Source organism: Hippichthys cyanospilos, chromosome 12, assembly GCF_059441005.1.
Source record: "Hippichthys cyanospilos isolate Australia breed blue-spotted pipefish chromosome 12, RoL_Hcya_1.0, whole genome shotgun sequence".
Taxonomy (NCBI): Eukaryota; Metazoa; Chordata; class Actinopteri; order Syngnathiformes; family Syngnathidae; genus Hippichthys; species Hippichthys cyanospilos.
This window is the reverse complement of record NC_142380.1, coordinates 6,098,262-6,119,941: the sequence shown is the minus strand read 5'-3', so window position 1 is coordinate 6,119,941 and position 21,680 is coordinate 6,098,262. Positions and strand designations below refer to the sequence as shown.

At 44.4% G+C, this 21,680-nt stretch overlaps 3 protein-coding genes across 3 annotated transcripts in view; 2 read left to right on the top strand and 1 right to left on the bottom strand.

Moving 5' to 3' along the window:
• The first annotated feature begins 465 nt into the window (after positions 1–465).
• asb10 (ankyrin repeat and SOCS box containing 10) lies at positions 466–6,475 on the top strand. Its single transcript, XM_088428652.1, has 5 exons — positions 466–941; positions 2,582–2,849; positions 3,099–3,603; positions 4,715–4,828; positions 5,800–6,475. The coding sequence occupies exons 1-5, from the start codon at positions 617–619 to the stop codon at positions 5,983–5,985; spliced, it is 1,398 nt and encodes a 465-aa protein (XP_088284778.1). The 5' UTR covers positions 466–616; the 3' UTR covers positions 5,986–6,475.
• A 1,116-nt stretch (positions 6,476–7,591) lies between these two features.
• Positions 7,592–9,766, top strand: gbx1 (gastrulation brain homeobox 1). The gene is made up of 2 exons (XM_088429854.1): positions 7,592–8,289; positions 8,899–9,766. The coding sequence occupies exons 1-2, from the start codon at positions 7,815–7,817 to the stop codon at positions 9,441–9,443; spliced, it is 1,020 nt and encodes a 339-aa protein (XP_088285980.1). The 5' UTR covers positions 7,592–7,814; the 3' UTR covers positions 9,444–9,766.
• A 6,946-nt stretch (positions 9,767–16,712) lies between these two features.
• agap3 (ArfGAP with GTPase domain, ankyrin repeat and PH domain 3) overlaps positions 16,713–21,680 on the bottom strand; it is a 79,400-nt gene continuing 74,432 nt past the window's right edge. The window contains exons 17-18 of the mRNA XM_088428736.1: positions 19,934–20,189; positions 16,713–19,212 (exon numbers count right to left, since the gene is read on the bottom strand). Of these exons, the coding sequence (XP_088284862.1) occupies positions 18,997–19,212; positions 19,934–20,189 (472 nt within the window). The 3' untranslated portion in view covers positions 16,713–18,996. The remainder of the gene's footprint in view (positions 19,213–19,933; positions 20,190–21,680) is intronic.

Sequence of the window (21,680 nt, the reverse complement as noted above, 5' to 3'; positions counted from 1 at the left end):
CAACACCAAAATCTCTATTACACCCTGTTCTAGAGTTGTCATTAAAGGATTAATACAAAAATTATTAATACAAATTTGTCAATATTTCCCATTTGTAATGGCAGTAAATGAACCTGACATGGGCTAAATTTGACACCTATAGGGTGTACCTCTGGACCTCCCGTTTGTAAGCATTAAGAAGGGACGCCAGGTTGCCATATTGAAAGTCGACATGTTTTGACAAGCTATGCAATATTTTAGCTTGCTAGTGTTTTTTTTTTATCGACTTGAAAAAGCCATTAAAGATGATTTTAGGAGAAGTTTGTGTTATTTGTCGACTCACAACAGGTTGGGTGCGGAATGAAGTCACGGCGTGCCCACTTTTAATTTGTTTCTCACATGACCGTGTCGAAAAAAAGATGAAACGTGTCACCCAAAGCAGTTGATGTTATTTTCGTTTTATTTATGGCAACCAAATGGCAACGCTTGATAGCTGCGTCTCCTGTGCGGCTCCACGTGAGACGAAAATAGCTTTCGGGCAGGGAGGGCTTTGTCGCAAATATCAAAACAAGCGGCAAAGGCCAGCTGCTAGCCACACCGTTGACTTTGTCCAGCGTACCGGACGAAGCCCTTCAACATGTCGCGAGACAGCTTCGTCTTCACGTCGAAGGCGTTACGCTCCCTCCAGCTGGATGAGGACATGCTGGAGAGATACAAGAACAAGAGGCGCTTGGCCTCCCATCTTCTGCTGAGTTGTGCTCTTCAGAAGCAGGCCCAGGACAGGACGACTTTGAGGTCCGGCGCTGCGCCGAGGCCGACCGTGTGCCGAGATGCGGTGGTCCAAAACGCACTATACACGGGCAACCTGGAGGCTTTGCTCCGCCTCTTTCCTCCAGGATCCTCCGCCAGCCTCATCATCCAGCCGCAGGGCGGAGAGATGCGCTGGGTGGCCCGGGGGGAGGGTAAGAGACAACATCTGTCATCATTAGGATTTCATTTCGAAATTTGCCACGTGGTAGGTGGTAGGCTCATTTATGAAGATTGTGTTTTGGAGAGGCTCGCATCCAATGGGGGCACGGCGCTGACTTCTTCTGTACAATAGACGGTGATAGTATGCAAATCGTGAGCGGCGTGTCGCCACGGCAACTCAAAGTGATGTGCGGATTAAACACAGGAGTGCGTTATATTTAGAGACGTATCACGAGGTGACGTCGCGAGATAAGGAACGTTGTTGTGACAATGAAAACTAAAACTGAAACATGAATACTTCAATTCTGGTCCTTGAGGGCCGGTGTCCTGGATGTTTTTTGTGTCTCCCTGCGATAAGTTGAATCAAATGATCAAGATATTCATCTAGCTTCTACAGACCTTGCTGATTGCTGTGCATCAGCCAGGAGACAGACAGAACATCAAGAGAACAACACTTAGGGACCAGGATTGAAGACCTCTACCATTAAAAACACCTTACAATAGGAGTCTTCAAACCTGGTCCTCGAGGGCCAGTGTCCTACATGTTTTCTAAGTCTCCCTGCTCCAACAATCAAGATCGTTTTCCAGCTTCTGCAGACCTTGCTGATTGTCGGATACTTTGAATCATTGTGTTGAAGCAGGTAGACATACAAAACGTACAGGAGACTAGGCCTCCAGGACCAAAATCGAAGACCCCCATCTTAAAAAAAAAAACCTTACACAAGGAGCCTTCCATCCTGGTCCTCGAGGGCCAGTGTCCTGGATGTTTTCTATTTCTCCCTGCTACAAGTCACCTGATTCAAGCGATCAAGATCGTTTCCCGCTTCTGCAGACCTTGCTGAGTGTCTGATCTTTTGAATCAAGGGGCGTTGCTGCACGGGGACATACTGCATCTCTTCCAAGAGACGAAGCCTCCAAGAACAGAGTTGAAGAACCCTACTCAAAAACACACCCGACAAAAGGAGTGGTCAATCCTGTTCCTCGAGGGCCAATTTCCTGAAGGTCTCTGTGCTACAAGAGACCTAAATCGATTGATCAAGATCATTATCCTGTTTCTGCAGACCCGTATGGATTTCTGATCATATGTATGGGGTTAAGAATTGACGTTTGAGATGGCTTATACTTTGACTGCTCCCTGCTTACTCGCTAGAACCAAGAGTAACTCCAATGCGTTCTGGCATGGCTCAGTGGGTCATATCACATGACCTCCTGAAATAGCCTCATCCGCGCAAACAACACACCAAAGCAGGCTCATCTTGAAGGAACAAGTACTAATCGTGAAGTAGTTAGGCGGAAGCGATGGCTTACGTGGCGCCGAAGGTGAAGTGGCACAAGCCAAAGGCCTTCCGCAACGACGTGATCGCCACGGCAAAGGCCACAGGACCCGTGCTCCACTTTTGGAACTCTCTGCTGGTGGGCGACGATCTGACTATGGTCGGCATCGTGGACGACGACGAATACGCGTACTTGATCGATGCCGTTTTTGACACCAGTGACATAGACGAGTGGACCAACTTCAGATTTAACTACAGGAGCTTGAGTAGGTCTTTCAAAGATTTAGTGGAGAGACGGACTTGCGTTTATTTCTAAATGGCTGGAGCAGGAATCCGATTGTCCCGCTTTTCCCGGGCAGGGCTTTGGTCGCTGACGTACGAGCAGGAGCTGACGACGCCGCTCCACATCACGGCCGGGCGGGGCTTTGCCGAGTGTCTGAAACTCCTGCTGCAACGGGGGGCCAGCGTGGACCTGGCACCGGGTGGCATCAGCGCCTTGCACGAGTCCTGTGCCCACTGCCAGCCCGAGTGTACCAGACTGCTCTTGGTCCACGGCGCCGACGCCAATGCGCTCTCGGAGGACGGCCGCATGCCTTTGCACTTGTGCTCCGGCCCGGAGTCCCTCCAGTGAGTATTGTATTGAGCAAAACCATAAAAACACTCGCAAATCTGAGATGAAATCATGATCAAATTTAATATGACCCTAGCCGTGACTCATAATTTTTTATATGCTCCGTGGCAGTGGTTACGATTGCCAACCCCTACCAATTACATGATCAAGCAACTAGCTACTGGATGCATAGATTGATTTTAAGACAACTTTTGTCGTTTGTATCAGAATGAATCGGTAAATTTCGCGATCACGATAATTCGCAGATGCGCCAAGTGCCTCCTCGAGTACGGCGCTGCCATCAACGCGCGCACGGCGGACGAGGATGATACCCCGTTGCACGTGGCGGCCCGAAACGCTCTGACTGAGCATGCCCAGCTCTACCTGCGCTACGGAGCTGCCGTCAATCCCAAAAACCAAGAAGGCCTCACGCCCCTCAACGCCGCCTGCTCCCAGCCGCAGGAGCCGCGGGACCTCCGGCGCTACTTCGACCTTAGCCGGATTCTGATCGAGGCGGGGGCCTACGTCGACAGCGCGGACCAGGATAGACGCACGCCCCTGCACATGGCCTGCAAGAACGTCAACGCCGACTTAGTGGAGCTGCTTTTGCAAAACGGGGCCTGCGTTAACGATATGGACTACGGCGGCGAAGCCCCCATGCACAACATCCTCAAGGCGGTTCGCTTCAAGCTGGCCCACGAACCCGAGAGGGTGGTCCGGGCCCTGCTTAACCACGGCTCCATTCGAGTGTGGCCCGGAGCGCTTCCCAAGGTAAAGGCAAAGACACTTTCAAATTTTTCCCTTGTGATTTCTTGCTATCTGTTCTCTGGCATCTCGGTTTTACAATGGAAGTCTTATCTGACAACCGACGGCGAATCACGGCTCAGCTTGTAAACGGAACATATGGAAAACAGGAGACCTGGGATTTCAAAATGGCCGCCTGCCCCCCCGATGGATCAATACAGCAGAGTTTTGCGGCCAAATTCATATTCCACAAATGCTATTTTTGATGTTTAAATTGGCGGTGCACACAGAACAGGCTTGCAATCATGTTTAATTCATTCCGACGTGATATTATGTGGGCTCCACTTTGTGTCCAAAATGAGACACTACAGCGCCATTATTTTTTCTGTTTACTTTTCTTTGCGCTTCACTGTATTCCTTGAAAAAAAAAAGTTGTACAATCACATGTTTTGATGGGGTATTTTCCTTCATTTTTAAAGAAAAACTGTCATATTGGGATATATGGGGAACAGAAAAGGAGTTTGAATTCATCTTTATTTTTGACGTTAAATAACGTATTTGCTTGTAATTAGGACCAGGTCGCTGTGCACAGCAAAACACGTCAAAGAACATATGGCAATCAAGAACATTTTTGACTTGAATTCCCAGTTTTTTCTAAGCTAACCCACTTTGGCGCAAATGAGGATTGTTGTTGAGCTATTCCATTTGTAGTTTTGACAAGAGTGTGGTGTCAGTGATTAGCCAATTGGCAATTAGCCATCAAGGTGTCTCATTTTGCATCATTAGCGAGCGAGCGCCGCACTCTTGCCGCCGCCACCGGCTCTCATTTCCGAGACCTGTCAACTTCCAAAGCTTCCCGTTTCCCCGCGCGACGCGGAGCGCGGCGGGAAGCTGACTCGCAACTACCAGTGCACCCACGTGCACCAGACAAAACTGCTTCCTAATTAGGCAAGTGTTAATAGCAGATTAATTAGCACTAATTGCATAATTTCCAGTTAGACCCCCGGAGGGAGCCCCAATCTGTTCATCTCACAAGTGTTTAATTACTTTATTTCTTTTGAATCTATGGCGCTGGTTGCCTGACTCACAAACCGCACATCATGGCAACACTCAAGGTCCTCTTGCTGCTCATTTTCAGGTTCTCAGCCACTGCTCGCAATCCCCGCGCTCCATCGAAGTGCTGCTCAACGCCTACGCTCACCTCAGGGTCACCGACACCTGGGTGGAATCTGTTCCCCCCGAAGTATTCAAGGCGAGTTTACCGCCGTATGGAGGAAAAACACTGCATTGCGCAATACTTGCTGGGATACTCACAGACCATTTGTAACGTCTTAATAGATTGTACACATGAGGAAATTTAAATAATGGCACGTGCACACACAAACCAAACCTAGCAATGAATGGACGGACACGCGGTTCTCGGAGAACAGCCTACTTACTTTGCCACTATTAAAATCTTTTTTTTTTCCCACTTAAAACACATTTTTGTTTGATTGTAACTGTGAAGACATCCGCTAAAATTTCCGAGCCCATAACCCGAAACTTCACCATGAAAAATGATTGCCTAACCCTTATACATAACCTCTATCCTGACCCACTTAGAACCTTCTACTCTAAAAGCAAGTCTTGACGATCGAAAAGAGGTTTGAACAAGTGAGGACTATGTTAGTAGAAAACTCTACAGGAACGCATGCACATATATATATATATATGTATATATATATATATATATATATATATATATATATATATATATATATATATATATATATATATATATATATATATATATATATATATATATATATTAGGGCTGGCGAACATCACTGGTTAATCATGAAATTTACCATGATTGATCGTGATTAATCAAAATTTTCCACAACTATTTTCCACAACGCTTGTAAAATAGCGTTGGAAAGAACATATAATCATCAAATAAAACATATTTCAAAGACTGCCGTAATTTTTTTTTCTGTGATTCTGTGTTACAGTTCTTTGAAATACATATGCATATCTGACTTATTCTTGTAGGCGTTTTTTTTCTTCTCTTAGAACTTGTAACTTGAGTGGGGTGTTATTATTTTTATTATTATTATAGCTGCGATGGTACGCCAAATGTATAACTACTACCATGTTTAATCTTGGCTCTGTAAAGTGCGCAATACGCACTAAAGAAACTACGGTGCTTTCGCGTTAAATTACATGAGCTTTTTTTCTGTGCAGGAGCATCAGGAGTTCTACGAGTCGGTGTTTTCTCTTGCACGGACGCCTCGTTCCCTGCAGCACCTGTCACGCTACACACTGAGGCTCTTTCTGGAGGGCAGACTCAACACGGTGGTGCCGAGACTACATCTGCCCAACGCCATCAAGAACTACTTGCTTCTGGATTACAGCGGTTATGTTCACTGATGAAGCACTTCGAACAGGAGCTCGCAACTTGATATTGCACGACTTTGTTCGGTTTGACTTTCGTCTTTACGCATGTTCGGTTTTGTACCACGAGAGGGCGCAAGAGACTTGACGTGATAAAGGGGCCGCCTCACCGCTTCCATTTTCTAATATGAATATTGTTTTATTTCAGTAGTTACTTGATCAGTTTCTTTATATTGTTTTATCTATATTTTTTTCTGATTTTACCAAACTGTGATCTTTTCTCCGTCATCTATTTTGTCTGTGATAAACCTAAAACGGAGAAGCACATCAGTGAACATCTATCGTTTAATTTAAATGTTAGTTGTTTTGATAGTATTTTTGTAATAATTTAATAATAATTAAGCGCAAAATTGTGTGAATGCTCCATAAATACATCTCACTGATTACTTTTTTTTAATCAAATAAGTGTGAGGAAAGTGTATCTGCATAAATGACTCGGTAGTTTATTCAAAATGTGAAACTCACATTGAACACGCAATAATGTGAAGAAATGATGAGTTATTGTTTTTCATTCATTGTAAGCTCTTCGTAAAAATGAAGTTGTTTTACTTTACTTTGATTCGAAATGCTGAAATAAAATGTTTTCAATAACGTTAATTCAACGAGATAAGTCTACGAAATTAGAACTTTTTTTTTCGTCAAGGAAAATCAAAATGATGTTTTAAACAAATCTACATTTTGATTTCTGACCCAAATGGACTCGGACGTTTCTCTCGATGCGTTTAATATTTTTTCAACGCCTTGTTAAACTTTAAATGACCGTACATAATAATGACGAAAATATAAGACTATTTGTAATTATCGGTGGTACACATAAAACGGCATTAATGAGTACGTTCAAATGAATAGGTAATAAATGGATCTATTCATGACTCGCACGACGTGAATGCGTTTTGCTTCTAATGGCGATAAAAGGCCTAATGAGGGCATGTGCGATACATGATGTCGCAATCAGAAGAGCTTTCGGAGAGCTCGGCCAGCGCGACCCGCAGTACGGCCCAATCATCACCGACATAATCGTCGTCATCCCCCACGCTGGCATTATTGCCTCAAGAACAAAGATGGTGCAAGTTGCTCAATTTGGCAACGCGGGGACCCCTCCATCCCCATCCGAAATTGTGACTTTGGCCATGTTGCAAAGCCACGCCGCGGTTGACCCGGCCTTTTATCCCACTCTCATTTTCCCAAAGTATCGCTCTCCAGGGAACAATCGTGCACGGCGGCACTTCTTTATCCGGGGCCAAACACATTGTTTGGAGGGGCCCCGGAGAGTCAGGGAGGGACATCTGCCTCTCCTCCCCTCCAGACTCTCAGCGAGGAGAGGGGGGGGGGCACAAAAGGCTCGCTTGTTTTCAATCCGGGGTAATTGCTAATCATCAATCAAAATTAATAATAGCTGATTGGCTTGGTGTGGTCGACGGTGATAGAAGGGGAAGGACTCGCTTGAAAAAAAATGGAGGGAGGGGCGGGAGGGAAAGGGGGGGGGGGGGGGGGTCCCCTACTGGGAACGACCGCCTCTCAGGACGGCCAAAAAGTCAGCGGCTGAATAAGGAAATGAAGCGTAATTTGAGGAAGATGGATGAGCCCCCGGGGACCGGCGCCCCCTCCCATCTCGCACCGCGACCAATGCGCTCGCGCGCTCCCTCTCTTCGCTCTCTCTCTTTCTCTCTCCCGAGCTCTAGAGCCCGGGCGGCGCGCGGGCGACGGGACAAATTACGGAAGGGGGGAGCGCGCAAAGTTGTGGCCCTTCCGCTTCCGGGGATGCGGCCGGGGCCCAAAGCGTGACGGGAGCCGGGGCCGCCAAGATGCAGCGAGCGGGAGGCCAGGGGACGACGGCCTTCTCCATCGACTCCCTGATCGGGACCCCGCAGCCCAGACCGGGACACCTGCTCTACACGGGCTACCCCATGTTCATGCCCTACCGGCCGCTGGTGCTCCCGCACTCGCCGCTGTCCTCCGGGGGACTCCCGCACCCGCTGGCGCCGCTGGCCTCCTTCGCCGGCCGCCTGCAGGGCAACGCCTTCTGCGCCGCCGCCGGCCTGCACGGCCAGGGCGTGCCGTCCGTGGTGGCGCTGGCCACCGCCGTGCCCGGCTTCCCCGAGCCGCCCGACACCTTCTACCCGCCGCAGGAGCAGCTGGCCGGCCCGAGGCCGGGCGCCGGGAGCGAGCCGGGCACCGGCAGGTTGCGGGAGAGCCCGCGCGCGGAGGACGTGCCGCGCGTCTGCAGGGACAAAAACGCAGACTTGCTCGCCTTCTCCGAAACCTTCCACGCCATTGCAGGTAGGCGAAAAAATAAAATAAAACTTTTCTTTTGAACTCACTTTATGCGGACACGTTTGCGTCCGTTTAGCGCTGGCACTTGCCACAATATTTTGGAAAACTTTGTCAAGAATCGGTGCCTATAGATTGTTTTTACATCTCGTGATTTCAGCTAAATTCAAGTCACGTGAAAAATAAAAACATCTTCCGAAATGTGAGCACTTTGGATCATTTCGAGTGATGAAAAGTGATGCGCAAAAGCGTGCGTAAAAGTCAATCAGTTGCGTCCCGTGAATGACATGACCGTTTTAAAAAAATACAACATATTCTGACAGCTAAATTACGTATAAAATGATGTTTGCTTAGTACAGGGTCCGTCAAAAGTTTTGAAACACCATGTAAATAACGCATTATGTTTTAAAAAAGAGTTTGCCGCTGTGCTTACAGTTTTCTATAATGTGGATGAAACTTGGTGAATCTCTGTGGTGTTCCCAAACTTTTGCACGGGACTGCCAGTACATGTTTTCGAATATTTTCACGTGCGCCCGCGTTTGTCCATTTTGTTTAACACCGCAGACTCTGCATCCGATCTAACTTTTTTGGGGGGGTTGGGTGGTGGGGGGTCTGCAGGCGAGACGAAGCTGTACAGCTCGGACGAGGAGAAGGCGGACGGCAAACGCGGCGGCGTCGGCGAGGCGGCGTGCAGCAGCGAGCGGGAGGACAGTTCGGCGGACAGCGACAACGAGAGCTTCTCGGACGGCGCCACCTGCGGCGGCCTGGTCTCGCACAAGGCCAAGCTGAAGCTGGGGGCCGCCCCGCGCGACTCGCTGCCGCCCGGCGCCGCCTCCGCGGCCGGGGGCAAGAGCCGCAGGAGACGCACCGCCTTCACCAGCGAGCAGCTGCTGGAGCTGGAGAAGGAGTTCCACTGCAAAAAGTACCTTTCGCTGACCGAGCGCTCGCAGATCGCGCACGCGCTCAAGCTGAGCGAGGTGCAGGTCAAGATCTGGTTCCAGAACCGGCGCGCTAAGTGGAAGCGCATCAAGGCCGGCAACGTCAACAACCGCTCGGGGGAGCCCGTCAGGAACCCCAAAATCGTGGTGCCCATCCCCGTGCACGTCAACAGGTTCGCCGTGCGGAGCCAGCACCAGCAGATCGAGCAGAACGCGCGGCCCTGAATCCGGCCGCGCAAAGCCCTATTTATTCCTTTGTCCATATGTACAGCGCAATCTCAACCGAATCCGAATGGACACCTATATGTGGAAAGAAAGAGCTGGCGTTTTTTCATTTCTATTTTTTAGTATTTATATGTCGGGCCAAAACTTTCTGTTGCCATTGCATGTGCATTTAGTGGCGGGTCTCTTTAACTTTTTATTTTTTTTGTACAGTTTGTTCGCATGTAAGAAGGGTTTTGGGTGTAGATCACCAAAAGAAAAAAACAAAAGCAGACAAGGGACAAGTGTAAAGTCGAGTGATCTAATAAATCCATTTATATATCAAAGACGTATCCCACTTGAATCTTTCACTATAGTTTTGACCACTCGGATGAAAATTGACACGTTGTGTGTCAAAACCAAATAAAAAAATAGGCCATATGATGAAATAATAAATCAAGTTCAATCAACAAAATATATGTGTTTACGTAAAATATCTGTTGCATGTCAAAAATGATGTGCTTTGCATTAGTTTGCCCTGGGCATCTGAAATGTAAATGCATTCATTAGGTCATTGATTTAGTGACTATATGCAGTGATTGATATGTTTTAAAGCGATCACGTGGACCGAAGTAACATTTACATCAACTTCTCTTTATTTACTATTTGTGAAGGGGAAAAGATCACCGTTACGTATAATTAGAATTTGATTGCAATACACAGTATGTTTTTGTAATATTGTTAACGTCGGAGAATCAACGTATTTAACATTTTTATAATGACGATATATCTCCAAAAAAAATCAATCGTAATCTATCTAATGTTAATGTAAATTTTGCAGTGCCGGTTGTCTCGTTTGAAAATGTAAAGAAACCTCCCACATCTCTAATCCCTCGTTAAGAAAAAGGTTACAGGATAATATTTTTTCGCTGATTGATAAGAAAGGAGGAATAGTTCAAAGATTTGAGTTCGTCCCTTGTGCTCCACCAAACCCAGAGAAATTCGAGTCAAACGGAAAGCAAGAATGCAAAGCATGCATATCCAAGCAAATGCACAGGAAAGGGAAGCGGAGGAGTTTTTTTGTATTTTTTTCGGGGGGTTGCAAAGCTCACATCCCTTCAATTTCTCTGAAGGCTCTCCAGAAAAAGCCTGATGGAAGGATTTTTTCCCCCCACTCGTTTTCTTAGCAAAATCGTGGCAGGCCTACTTGCACCTGTTGAAGATGCCTGAAAATATGTTTTGGCTTCAAATGGCGCATGGCAGCTGCTCCGCATGACTATTTGTGGATGCAATCTCCATTCGATCTCAATTTGTTTGTTGTCACGGTTCGAGTTCATAAAAGCGGAGCTGGTTTATCGCGACAACAAGTGCCTCACGTTCACGCGGCCAGTCCGCTAATAAATGTGCCTTCCAAACTGTTCAAAGGTCAAAACAATGCAGTCAGAAGTGGATATTTTCACCTCCAAATCAAGCCTTAATTTATGAAGTAATAAAGACATTTTTAAAGTTCCTGGCTCTCATGCAAGTGTAAAAAGAAGTGAACTACTATATGATCAAACGAAAGTAAAAAAAAACTTAACTCAGGCCTCGTTGCTTGACGTGTTGCTTGTTCTTGGCTAATACAGGTGGTATTTAAAATGCAAATAACATTGATAAAGTTTAGTTTCACTACAACTTTAAAAAAATGTAATTATGAGATAATAATTCATTTTAAATTATGAAATAATCTTAGTGAGGCATATTACATAAGATTTGGAACTTGTGCTAACCCAGTGCCTCTTAATTAAAAGATTAAATGAATTAATTTATTTAATTTAAACGATAAAATTATACAACCCCTACCAAAGAGAAAACCTTTTGCGACCCCGCCACTTTTTAAAAAAATTGTATAAGTATACCTAAAGCTGTCTCTTTTATAGCAGTAACAAAAAACAAACAAACAAACAAAAACAATATACAGTAAATCCTCTTTCAACAACTGATTTTTAATAGCGTTTATACAGGCTACATGTTAGTCTAAATCAGAAAAAAGCAGGTGCATCAAAGTGTCTAAAAAATACAGTTAAAAAAAGTATGCCAATTCTGATTTTATTGCAATTACACCTCACGTGGCAAAACAAAGGCTTTTCCTGGGGTCATCGGTAGGCGCTTGACCCCCCCCCCCTTCCCCCCACACACACTATTACCCCCCCCCCCCCCCCCCCCAGACTAAATTTTTTTCTCCTGGGTCCACCTATGTGTATTCTTTTCTGAAACTTGGATTCAAAATGAAGTCCCGCCTAGCTATGCAATCTGACTTTGTTGCTGATGCCCCATTGGAGGGAAGTGATGTCATTCATCACAGCAACACCATTCACATAACTCGCCATATTGCTCAATTCATACAAGCGCATGCACGCAACTGTTTTTTTTTTTTTTTAATCCCAAAATGTTTAACTTATTAAGATTATCTGGAGAAAATCTATGTTTCCGACGGACTATTAACTAATCATATTTGAATTAGAATTGAATTACAATTGAATTAGAATCGGACAAGATTATTTTGTGAAAGTTAACTCATGAGTAGTGCATTATAAGTTAGAGAAAGTTGAAATAATACCACAAATGACTTTGATTTGTAGAAACCGCTCTTATTTTTTGTTACGTCTGTCGCCGCGAGGGAAACGCTTATAAATAAATAAGTATTTGTCTGATATATAGCAATACAGAAAAAGAAGTAACCTGTGCAACATATATGGGTCAAAAAAATAACAGTGTGAGTCACAGCTGCCAAATAAAAGTAAAATAAAGTCAAAGAAGACGCCGTTTAAATCCACGCGACAGAGGGAGCAGGAATGTCAACGTCTTATAGCGCTAATGATGCTAATTAGCCTAAGTAATTGATATTTAATTGTATTTATCATATCGCAATCATTATCAGCCGGATGCAATTTCCTGTTCTCGGGTCAGAACGCCGCGTTTCCTCGTTGCCACCGCGTCGCGATGGCCGCTTTGGACTCCCCAGGTCGGTTTCTTGGAGATTTCCAGCGACGGCGGCAGGGCAACTGCGCGGGGCGGGCGCCCGGTGTCCGCGCCGTGATGTATGAGCAGATGCATCAAATCGCACAAGATAAACAAGCGATGAGTTTCATCAGGGCCATCATGGCTTTAATTTGGCTGCCTAATGAGTCAGATCCAGCGGCGGAGATAAGAGTTGTCAGAGGCCCGGCTCTAATGAATTTCTTGCCACTTGTAATCAAGGTTGCCTGTCTGAGGTGGATGAGGGGGGGGGGGGCGATGATTAATGGAACCCTGGAGGATTCCCTCGGCCCTCAGCCTTCATTACGGCTAATGCATTCTCAGGCAAATTAACAGAGAAACGCCGGCAAAAGCCGACTGGGGGGGGGCAAATGGCGGCGGGGCGGCGGGAACCCGGCGTTTATGTACAACAAAGCTCCGAGAGGAGGAGGAGGACGGAGGTGGGATGAGATTAAGGGGACGTGTGGCCATCAGACAAGATGAAGCTGAAATTGATGAATGGATGTTGAGGTCTTGGGGGGGGTGAAGCAGGGAGAACATAATTACCAGTTAAAGAGGTTAAAAGGATGTAACAGGAAGCAAATGTCTATGTAATGTAGCATATGCAAATGAAGACAGCTCATTAGGCAAAGCTCTGCTCAGCGCCTCCTTGATACAACATTGACGTTGGCCTTGCAAAAGCGGGGGAAATATGAATGGAATGTTGTGCAAATATGCTTTAGTCATCCGTCAGACACGATTTGTGAAGGAGGAGCCGGGCGGCGGCCGGTACTCCTTCGCGCAGACGCACACCTTTGGTTGCAATTTGGCATCCCTGTAACGGCTTCAAAAATGCCCTCTTTCATACTTATTCCTCGCTTCAGATGGCAGCTAGCTACAGTTTGCCAGGAGACGCAAAAGCAGAAGCTTCAAATCTTCGATGGTTATCGGTGTGATTGATTCATCGGTTGATAATATTTGGGTTTTTTGTTTATTTCCCGTCTTGGGTTTTGTGTTCCTTTCATGTCTTGGATTTGAGTTTGTGTTCTTAGTTCTGCTCCCCTTGCGTCAGTGTCTTTTTCAGTGTGATTGCATCCATCTGTCTTCCTTCATGTCTGCCAATCAGCTCCCTGCTCCAATTGTGTAACGCCCAGGTGTGCCTTGTTGTTTTGTCAGTTTTGAGTGTATTTAATTTCCTGGTTCCTTTCAGTTCTTGCCGTGTTATTGTCGATGTTGCCGTTATTGTTTCTGTCAGTTCCACGTCGCCTCCGTTTGTGTTATTCCTGTGATTTCTCAAGTTTATAGTCTTTTTGTAGTGCACTTATTTCAGGGTTTTGTTTTTGCTTTGTTACTTTTTATGCAGCCTTCGATCTTGTTTACTTTTTGTCATTTTTATTATAAATGATTATTTTGAACCAACCCTGCCTGTCTCTTTGCATTTAGGTGCACACCTTCCACAATTTTCCCCACCATGCCACAATCTGACAAATATGACCATTTTTTTCCCAAAAAATGAAGGCCTAAAGCATGGGTGCGTCCTATAAACGTTAACTTAAATATGAGATTTTTTTCAAACGAGAAGGCAACAAGGAAAATCACATTCATCAACTACATAAGGCAGATGCGTTTTTTTTATATTGGACTTATTCTTACTTACAGTAATTACGGTTAACAAACTGGTACTAATTCAAAGTGAGTAACGAAATGACAGTTGGAAAAGAATGGTGAATCATCATTTTTCTATTTGACTTACTGTAAATGTGTCATAGCATATTGTCATCAGCGAAGAATGTTTGTGATTGTTTTAGTCGTCTAACGAGCATTCTTATGAAACTGTTACACAATCACTCAATGAAGGTTATTAAGGCAGCATATCAAGGACTTTGTCATAACAGTCTATATAGTGGGGTGGGCCCCTATGTTCAGGGGGGCCACGGATAACCCAAGGAAAAAGATTTATATCGGCCATGTGAAGTTTAATTGCAAGGGAAAATAAAAGTTCAGGCACTTTGATGCAATTGGTTATTTTTTTCAGATTAAGACTAAGATGTCACCTAAATAAACACTGTAAAAAGTAGTTGTTGAAAGTTGATGTATGTTTCTTTATATTTTTGTTAATGTTAAAAAGGATACCGTTTTATAAATATGTATGCGATTTGTATAGATAATAATGTTATATATAGTCAGTTCAGCGAATGTGTGTGTGTGTGTGTGGGGGGGGGGGGGGGGGGGGTACAAATAGACTAAAAAAAAACTTCCACAAACTGATTATGACAGCTTGGTAAAACGCTTTAGACAACACATACTCTAGGTAAATTACACCACATTTTACTTTTTTTATGAAATTGGATATATTATTTGTTGGATTATGACTATTTTTCAGCAAAAGTACAAAGAATGGAATGAATTCTGTTGTTAAATGGTAAGCAAACAGCCATTCTTGTTTGGGGTGCGAGTGCAGGACATTTTCAGGTTTATTTATTTGTTTTGAAAGCAAGTTAAAATAATTTTAATGTTTTTTTTTTCTTTACATCATGATTCTTTGAGAATGCTTTGCGCTGTAACCTTCAGTTCTTATAATGGGCAAAAATTAAGAAGCTTTATATTCAATGCTAAGTTTTACAAATCCAAATTTTGAAACCGTTTATTTATATAAATATTGGATTTTTTTGGGGGGGCAATTGTAGTAGACCGAGTAACTTTTTTGCCAACGGGTCAAGGCGAAAGTTTTGTGTAAAACAATGGAAAAAGCGCAGGCCTCCGTAGTTCTCTCAAAGGGCCCCTTGGAGCACGACTTTGCTCTTTTGTGGCCCCGTGTTGAGGGAGGAAGCGCAAAGCAGGTGATGAAGGCACACAACAATGGCGATGAGAGGAAGGAGATGAAGATATGGCCAGACGAGATTAGCCGCAAATAAGAAGCGGATTAGCGGAGGCTGGACACGCGGCAACCTTTCACTTTGCTCACGGTGCCGCGCGGCCCGACACTAAGCCTGCCTCTTTATCTTAATCCCCTTTCAAACACTGCTGGAGGCCTCAAATGGAGCAGGAAGTTGATATGTCGCCGGGCTTACCTCAGGATGCTCACGGGAGGGGGGACTCGTCTTGATGATGTCCAGAGCAGAGGTTCTCCCAGTCAGATGTGAGAAATGAGGAGATAGATAAAGTGAAATAAGGCAAAGACAAAGGTAAACGTAAAAGGCCCAATTATCACATGTGTCTAAAAGGACTATCATTGAGTTTTGAGAGATATTTTATTCCAAATCCATCTGGTCGTCCTTGGACAGTAATTAGGACTGTACAAATCTGTTCAATATTTACCTTTTGTGAATGTTCCGCATCAAATTTGTCCAGACTTCTTAAGTGTGACATGAAACAGAAAGCATGCCAAGCAGGTAGCTCATGCTGCTAAAGATGCTAACCATAGAGTAACCATGCTAACCTCAACGTCTACATGTAACACAATATGATCTTTAAAAGTGGCCTAAGACTCCAAAATAAATTGATAAATACATCGCTACCATTTAAACCAGAGATGTTTGCGGTGATGGCTTGCTAGCTAGCTAGCTCGCTCTTTAAAGGGATTCCCCCAGGTAACAAGCATGAAGTCTCACCTGTTTTCTGGTGTGTGGTCATGTGACAAACTGAGCCTTGAACGACGGTGATGTCATTTTCAGTCGACATGGGGCAAAATGGCCGCCCCCCCCAAAGACGCAATATTAATCAGTATACAATGTTTAGACAAGTGGTAGCTCATAAGAACATATTTAGAACATTCTTGACTTCATTAAAAAAAAAAAAAAAAAAAATTGTAGTTTTAACAGAACAATTTTAAGGAAACAATTTAGCCAGCTAGCTAGCTGGACAGATGTATGACAGTATTTATCTAGCTAGCTACAGTATTTAGGAGCTTCTATCTAATGGCTGATTTAGCTAGCTAGTTAGCTTCTATCTAACAGGTGATCTAGCTAGTTAGCATCTAGCTAGCAAGCAAAATGATTAAAGGGAGAAGCCCCTGTTAATGAATGGTTAAATAAACAAAAAATACTGTAGTTTGAACAAAACAATTTTAAGGAAACAATTTCATCTGCTAGCTAGCTGGACAGATGTATGACAGTATTTATTTATCTAGCTAGCTACAGTATTTAGGAGCTTCTATCTAAAGCCTGATTTAGCTAGCCAGTTAGCTTCTATCTAACAGGTGATGAAGCTAGTTAGTATCTAGCTAGCAAGCAAGATAGCTAAAGGGAGAAGCCCCTGTTAATGAATGGTTAAATAAACAACAAACATGAGACAGACTTGTGGTTTTCCCTACAAGAAGGGAAGGCTACATGGTTTTATTGTATGTTTATTAATGGGTCAACAGTCAGCCAAGCACACAAACAAGTTACTCGTTAGCTTCTTTGCTGCACTTTCTCAACGTAAAAAGGAAAATAGGAACACGAGAAAATCAACCCCCCCAAAAAATATTTACATACTGCATTATAAATATGTCAAATGTACATCATTTATACACAAGTACCAAAGATGGTCATGTTGTGACCAAATGCGAGTAGCGTAATCATAAAAAAAATATAAAATAATAATAGAGAAACAACAGAAATGGCAACATATAAAAACATATGGCTTGTGGTTCAAGAGGCTTTTTGACCCAAAAGCGGTAATGGCGGCCGTTTCTGGAAGATTGTTAACTAATATGTACAACACTTCATGTTGTGCTAAGTATGGGCTTCTCTATTCTCATGTCGGCAAAAATGCTACTTCAGACAAGTGCGTGGAGTCAATAAGGCCAGTTTTACAGTACATCTACAATGCAATCAGCAAAAGCTGGCACGCTTTCAAAGATTCCCCCAGACGAAGGGCCACAATCATTCCGTTGGTTATTCGGTGCCGTTTAAGAAAAAGAACGTGTTTCAGCCGAAGGAAAAATATGCAGTTTCAATTTCAGATCTGATGTTTTTTTTCCAGGTAAAGTCAAGCCTTACTGTGATGTTTGTTTTTTTTTTAAATTCCAAGATGGTTATTTTTGTAAAAATTACAACTTTCATTTCAGTTCATCAAATGTTTAATAACATCAGAATTAAAATATGTGGGGTTTGAATGTCCAAGAAAGCTGATAGGCTAATAAACTACTTTTAAATTTCAATTCCTGTTTAAAAATGAACTTTCCCAACAATGGAACGGTTTTGGCAAACCACAAAAAAACAACATTTGGAGAAACGTGTTTTAGACAGGGATGTTGCATTAGCATCCAACAGAATAATGGCATTGTCTATTACGCCATCTGGGTGAAATTTCAGCTCCCTAGTCTCTTCTTTCAACGCTTTTCCTGTGAAATGTGATGTAAAATATGAAAGGATTGAACAAAATACCACACAAGGCCGCGTATGTACGACGACGTTTTAGAGCGGCCTGTGCTTATTGTATTTCACCCGTAAATATGGATGGATACGAAGCATTTCAAATCTGCCGAAAACACAATGGAGATCTTCTCACAAAGACGCAGTAATGGCGCAATTGTGGCGCTTTGAATGATTTGTGATTGAAGAGGTTACATCGTTGTGCGACAATGTGGACCATCACCTGCAATCACCTCCTTTATTAGGCATTCAGCGTACCCGTCATCCGCTTCTTTTGACCCCTAATTGCTTTGTCGACCGCCGTGAATAGAAGATCAAAGACAGGCGCCGTCACGTTTCGCCCGGTGCATTCTCACACTTTTTCTCTTATTCGTGCTACTTTGTCATTCACGTGGAAAACGTCAACTCTTTCACGACCATGGATGAGAATTCTCATCTTTTAAAATAGGAATAGGAATAGTAAAATTCTTCTTTTTTTATGGAGAGTAGCTGACACCCTTGGCTAGTTCTTATTTGATAAGCCAATTGAGCACTGTAGTGATAACTGTGACCATTGGGTGGCAGTGTTGCTATACATACGACACATGTATTACCTACATACAATTCTAGGTAAGGAATATAATGTATATAAAAATGAAGAAAAACTGACATTAGTGTTGATTATCTGAAGCTGAAGAAATTGACGTCAACCCTTGTGCAGTATTTTGATCATTCTTGGATCATTCTTTTCCACATCATTTTTGCAGGTTTAAGTCAAAGGATGGCACACTTCTGGGAGTGTGCTAAGTTCTTCTAATTCATTTCTAATTTTTTCTGAAAATATAATTGTACTTAATAAATATATTGATCCTTACTTCTCTTTTTGTTTCTTTTGATGATATTTGTGTTTTGATGTTCAAAAAACAAAAAAACAATCATTCAATCAATTATATTTTGTTGCGAGAGAGAATTTAGCAAGAAGGGGCGCGAAACGCCAATGGTCGGCGCTCGTAATACGCCAGACGAATCATTTGTCGGCTCGTTATGAACTGAAGGTGGCCCTTGGTCGACTTTCTATACTGGGTGAAAAGGTTGGGGGGAGGGGGGGCACTTTTGGGGGTTCCAGTATTTCACTGGCATGGTATTTAAAAAAAAACAAAGCTCATCTTAGACCATAAAAGCAATCTTTACAAAGAGGCCGGTCCCATCCTGACGTGAGAAGAAGTGGGGGTGCACGGGGCCCCCTACATGATGCTGATGCTGCGGTCGAGCATACACTGGGCGTTGTTGTTGTTAACGTTGGGGTTGGAGAGGCGGGCCGGCGCCAGGGCGGGGCCGCCGGAGTCGTCGGGGCAGCCGTGCTGAAGCAAGATGTCGGCGCACTCCTGGCTGCCGGCACGCCGGGCGTACGAAAGCGGCGTCTGCCCGCGAGCGTCGCGGCTCTTCACGTCCACGCCATACTGTAACAAGCAAGTTCACACAAAACCCCTCATTCTCTCACACGCCAACATCAAAGTTTGACAAAATCAAAATTGATCAATTCTTTTTCTTCTTGTTCTTGTTCACCAACTTTTTGGCGCCCGAAAGTCTAATTAAAGTGAAGCCTATAGCTGACCAAACATGATAAAAATTAGAGCTTACACTTGAAAATCCAATTTATTGCAAAAGAAATGTCATTAAGAGATTTACAATGCCCTGCACTTCTCTGTCACAGCGTGTGTGAATTTGATGACACAGTTCTTGAGCACGCCTACAAGACACGTGATTGGCTCCCCGCGCGACCATGGGAGTTGGAGCGGGAGTAGATTAAACTCCTGCCCTCGACCAATGAGGGCAGCTACAGACTTCACTTTAATTAGATTTCCGGGCACTGCTAATATAACCGCGTCTCTCCGTGAGACTACGCACAGCCAAAGGAAACGGGAACCGAAAGGGACAACAGTACAGTTACTTTATATGGTTGAATAATTTCAGATTTAAGTAGATATGTGTACTGCAGGAATGTTTGTCTTAAATATGTGTCTAAAAGTATAAATACTTTTCACATTTTAAAAAAATTCAGGGGGGCGATGCTTCTTTACATTAAGTATTTCTTCATTGTGTTTTACTGGTGGAAATTCAGGACTTGTCGCAATGAGTTGGCCGCGGCCGACGTCCTTGAAAGGCGTGTTCGAAACTCACCCAGATGAGCAGCTGCGTGAGGACCACGTTGGCCATGGCGCAGGACAGGTGCAGCGCGGTGCGTCCGTCGCCGTCCCCGTAGGTCTCGTTGACCTCCTCCTTGGTGCCGTGGGCCAGCAGCACCACGGCCAGCCTCAGGTCGTCCTCCACCACCGCCCGCAGCAGCTGCTGGCCCAGGGGCACGTCCGACTGGGGCGGCCCCACCAGGAACAGCTTCTGCTCGTACTTGGCTCGGATCCAGCGCTCCTTCTCCTCTCTGCGCACAAGACGGCCAACACTGGATTTGTACCCACATGCTTCCGCAGCTGTGAAAATAGTCATTTCCATGCATTTTTTTGCTCAGTTTTTTCTTCACGTTGCCACGACACAACTGTACCATTTGAGCACCTAAAAAAATGGATTCGTGACACACGGCAGAAGAACAAAGAATGAGAAAAATCTCAGCGGGGAATCCAACCATCAAACAGGTCGGTTCCACTTGCGACGAGTAAAGTGGGGGGGCACTTTCTAAAGGTTACACGTCTTCACGCCTGCGTCCGGGGCGGACAATACCAGATTTGTCTTTTTTTCATCAGCGCCGTCTCCTGTCAGTCTGAAGAGGCAGAGGCCCTCCCACAAAAGATACGCCGTGTCTCGGAGCCACCCGGGGGACACCCGGCCCTCCAGTCCCATCGATTTGCGTCAAATGGCCGCAGAGCGACGGGTTGGGGGGGGGGCACCTCCAACTCAATCCTGAGGCGAGAGAATAGAAAGCCCTGTCCTCTATCGCCGTCTTTTGCTCTCCATCTCGACTGCCCCCACGCTCGCTCTCTGGTCATATATACAAACCCGCTACAGATGAAATAATACAAAAAAAAAAAAAAAAATCAATAGCACTACGGGAATGAGGAGCATGCCCAGCGCACCACTGATCCCGTGACCTGGTCCGATAAGGCCGTTGTTTGGCTGTGCGGCTGAGTGACAGAAGTTGTGACAAGACTCTCGCGGGATTTGACATTCGCCGCCTTCCATTTCCTTTCACACTGGGACATTTAGCCGCACTAATGAAAGGCGCTATCTGGCGGGACAGAGCTAATAATACTTCCTTTTGATTGACATGGCCAAAGAGGTCTTCTTTGAACAATATGCTTAGCCTAATGAAATCCTTGTCACTCATTTTTCACTTGGTGTCACAATATCAAAACGAAAGAATGGCTGCAAAACGGAGCACTAATGTGAGCTAATTGGACTTTTTTTTTTGTTTGTCGAATGCCACGCTTTGTTTTTGGACTTTCAAAAGTGACTCGGGCAATTATGCGAGTGATAGCTTCATCGCTGCGAAAGCTATGCCACATGGTCAAACCGTTAGCAAACATGCCTCCGTTTAGGCCTTGTGTGGGTTAGGGTTGACAGTTTCTTCTCTTGTCTGTTTGCCTTTGTGTGAGTTTTCTTGTGTACTCTTCCACCCACATTCCAAAAAGCAAGAAACCAAGAAACTAAGACTTTAAAGCCGATTCAGTTGTTGTGCTCAACGAGCACATTGGACTATTAAAAGACATGGATTGGCCAGTTCATTGGCAAATGAGATTAAAAAAAAGATACTTATTCAATTAGAGTCTGTGAAAGTATCAGTGTAATCAACAAAAGATAGCATCTTCAGAATATCTGAATTAGAAATGTTATTGATGTATAATAAACAATTTAGGGCACAACATCGACCCTTGGGGGACACCGCAAAGCATACGGTATATTTTCCGAAATATTGAAA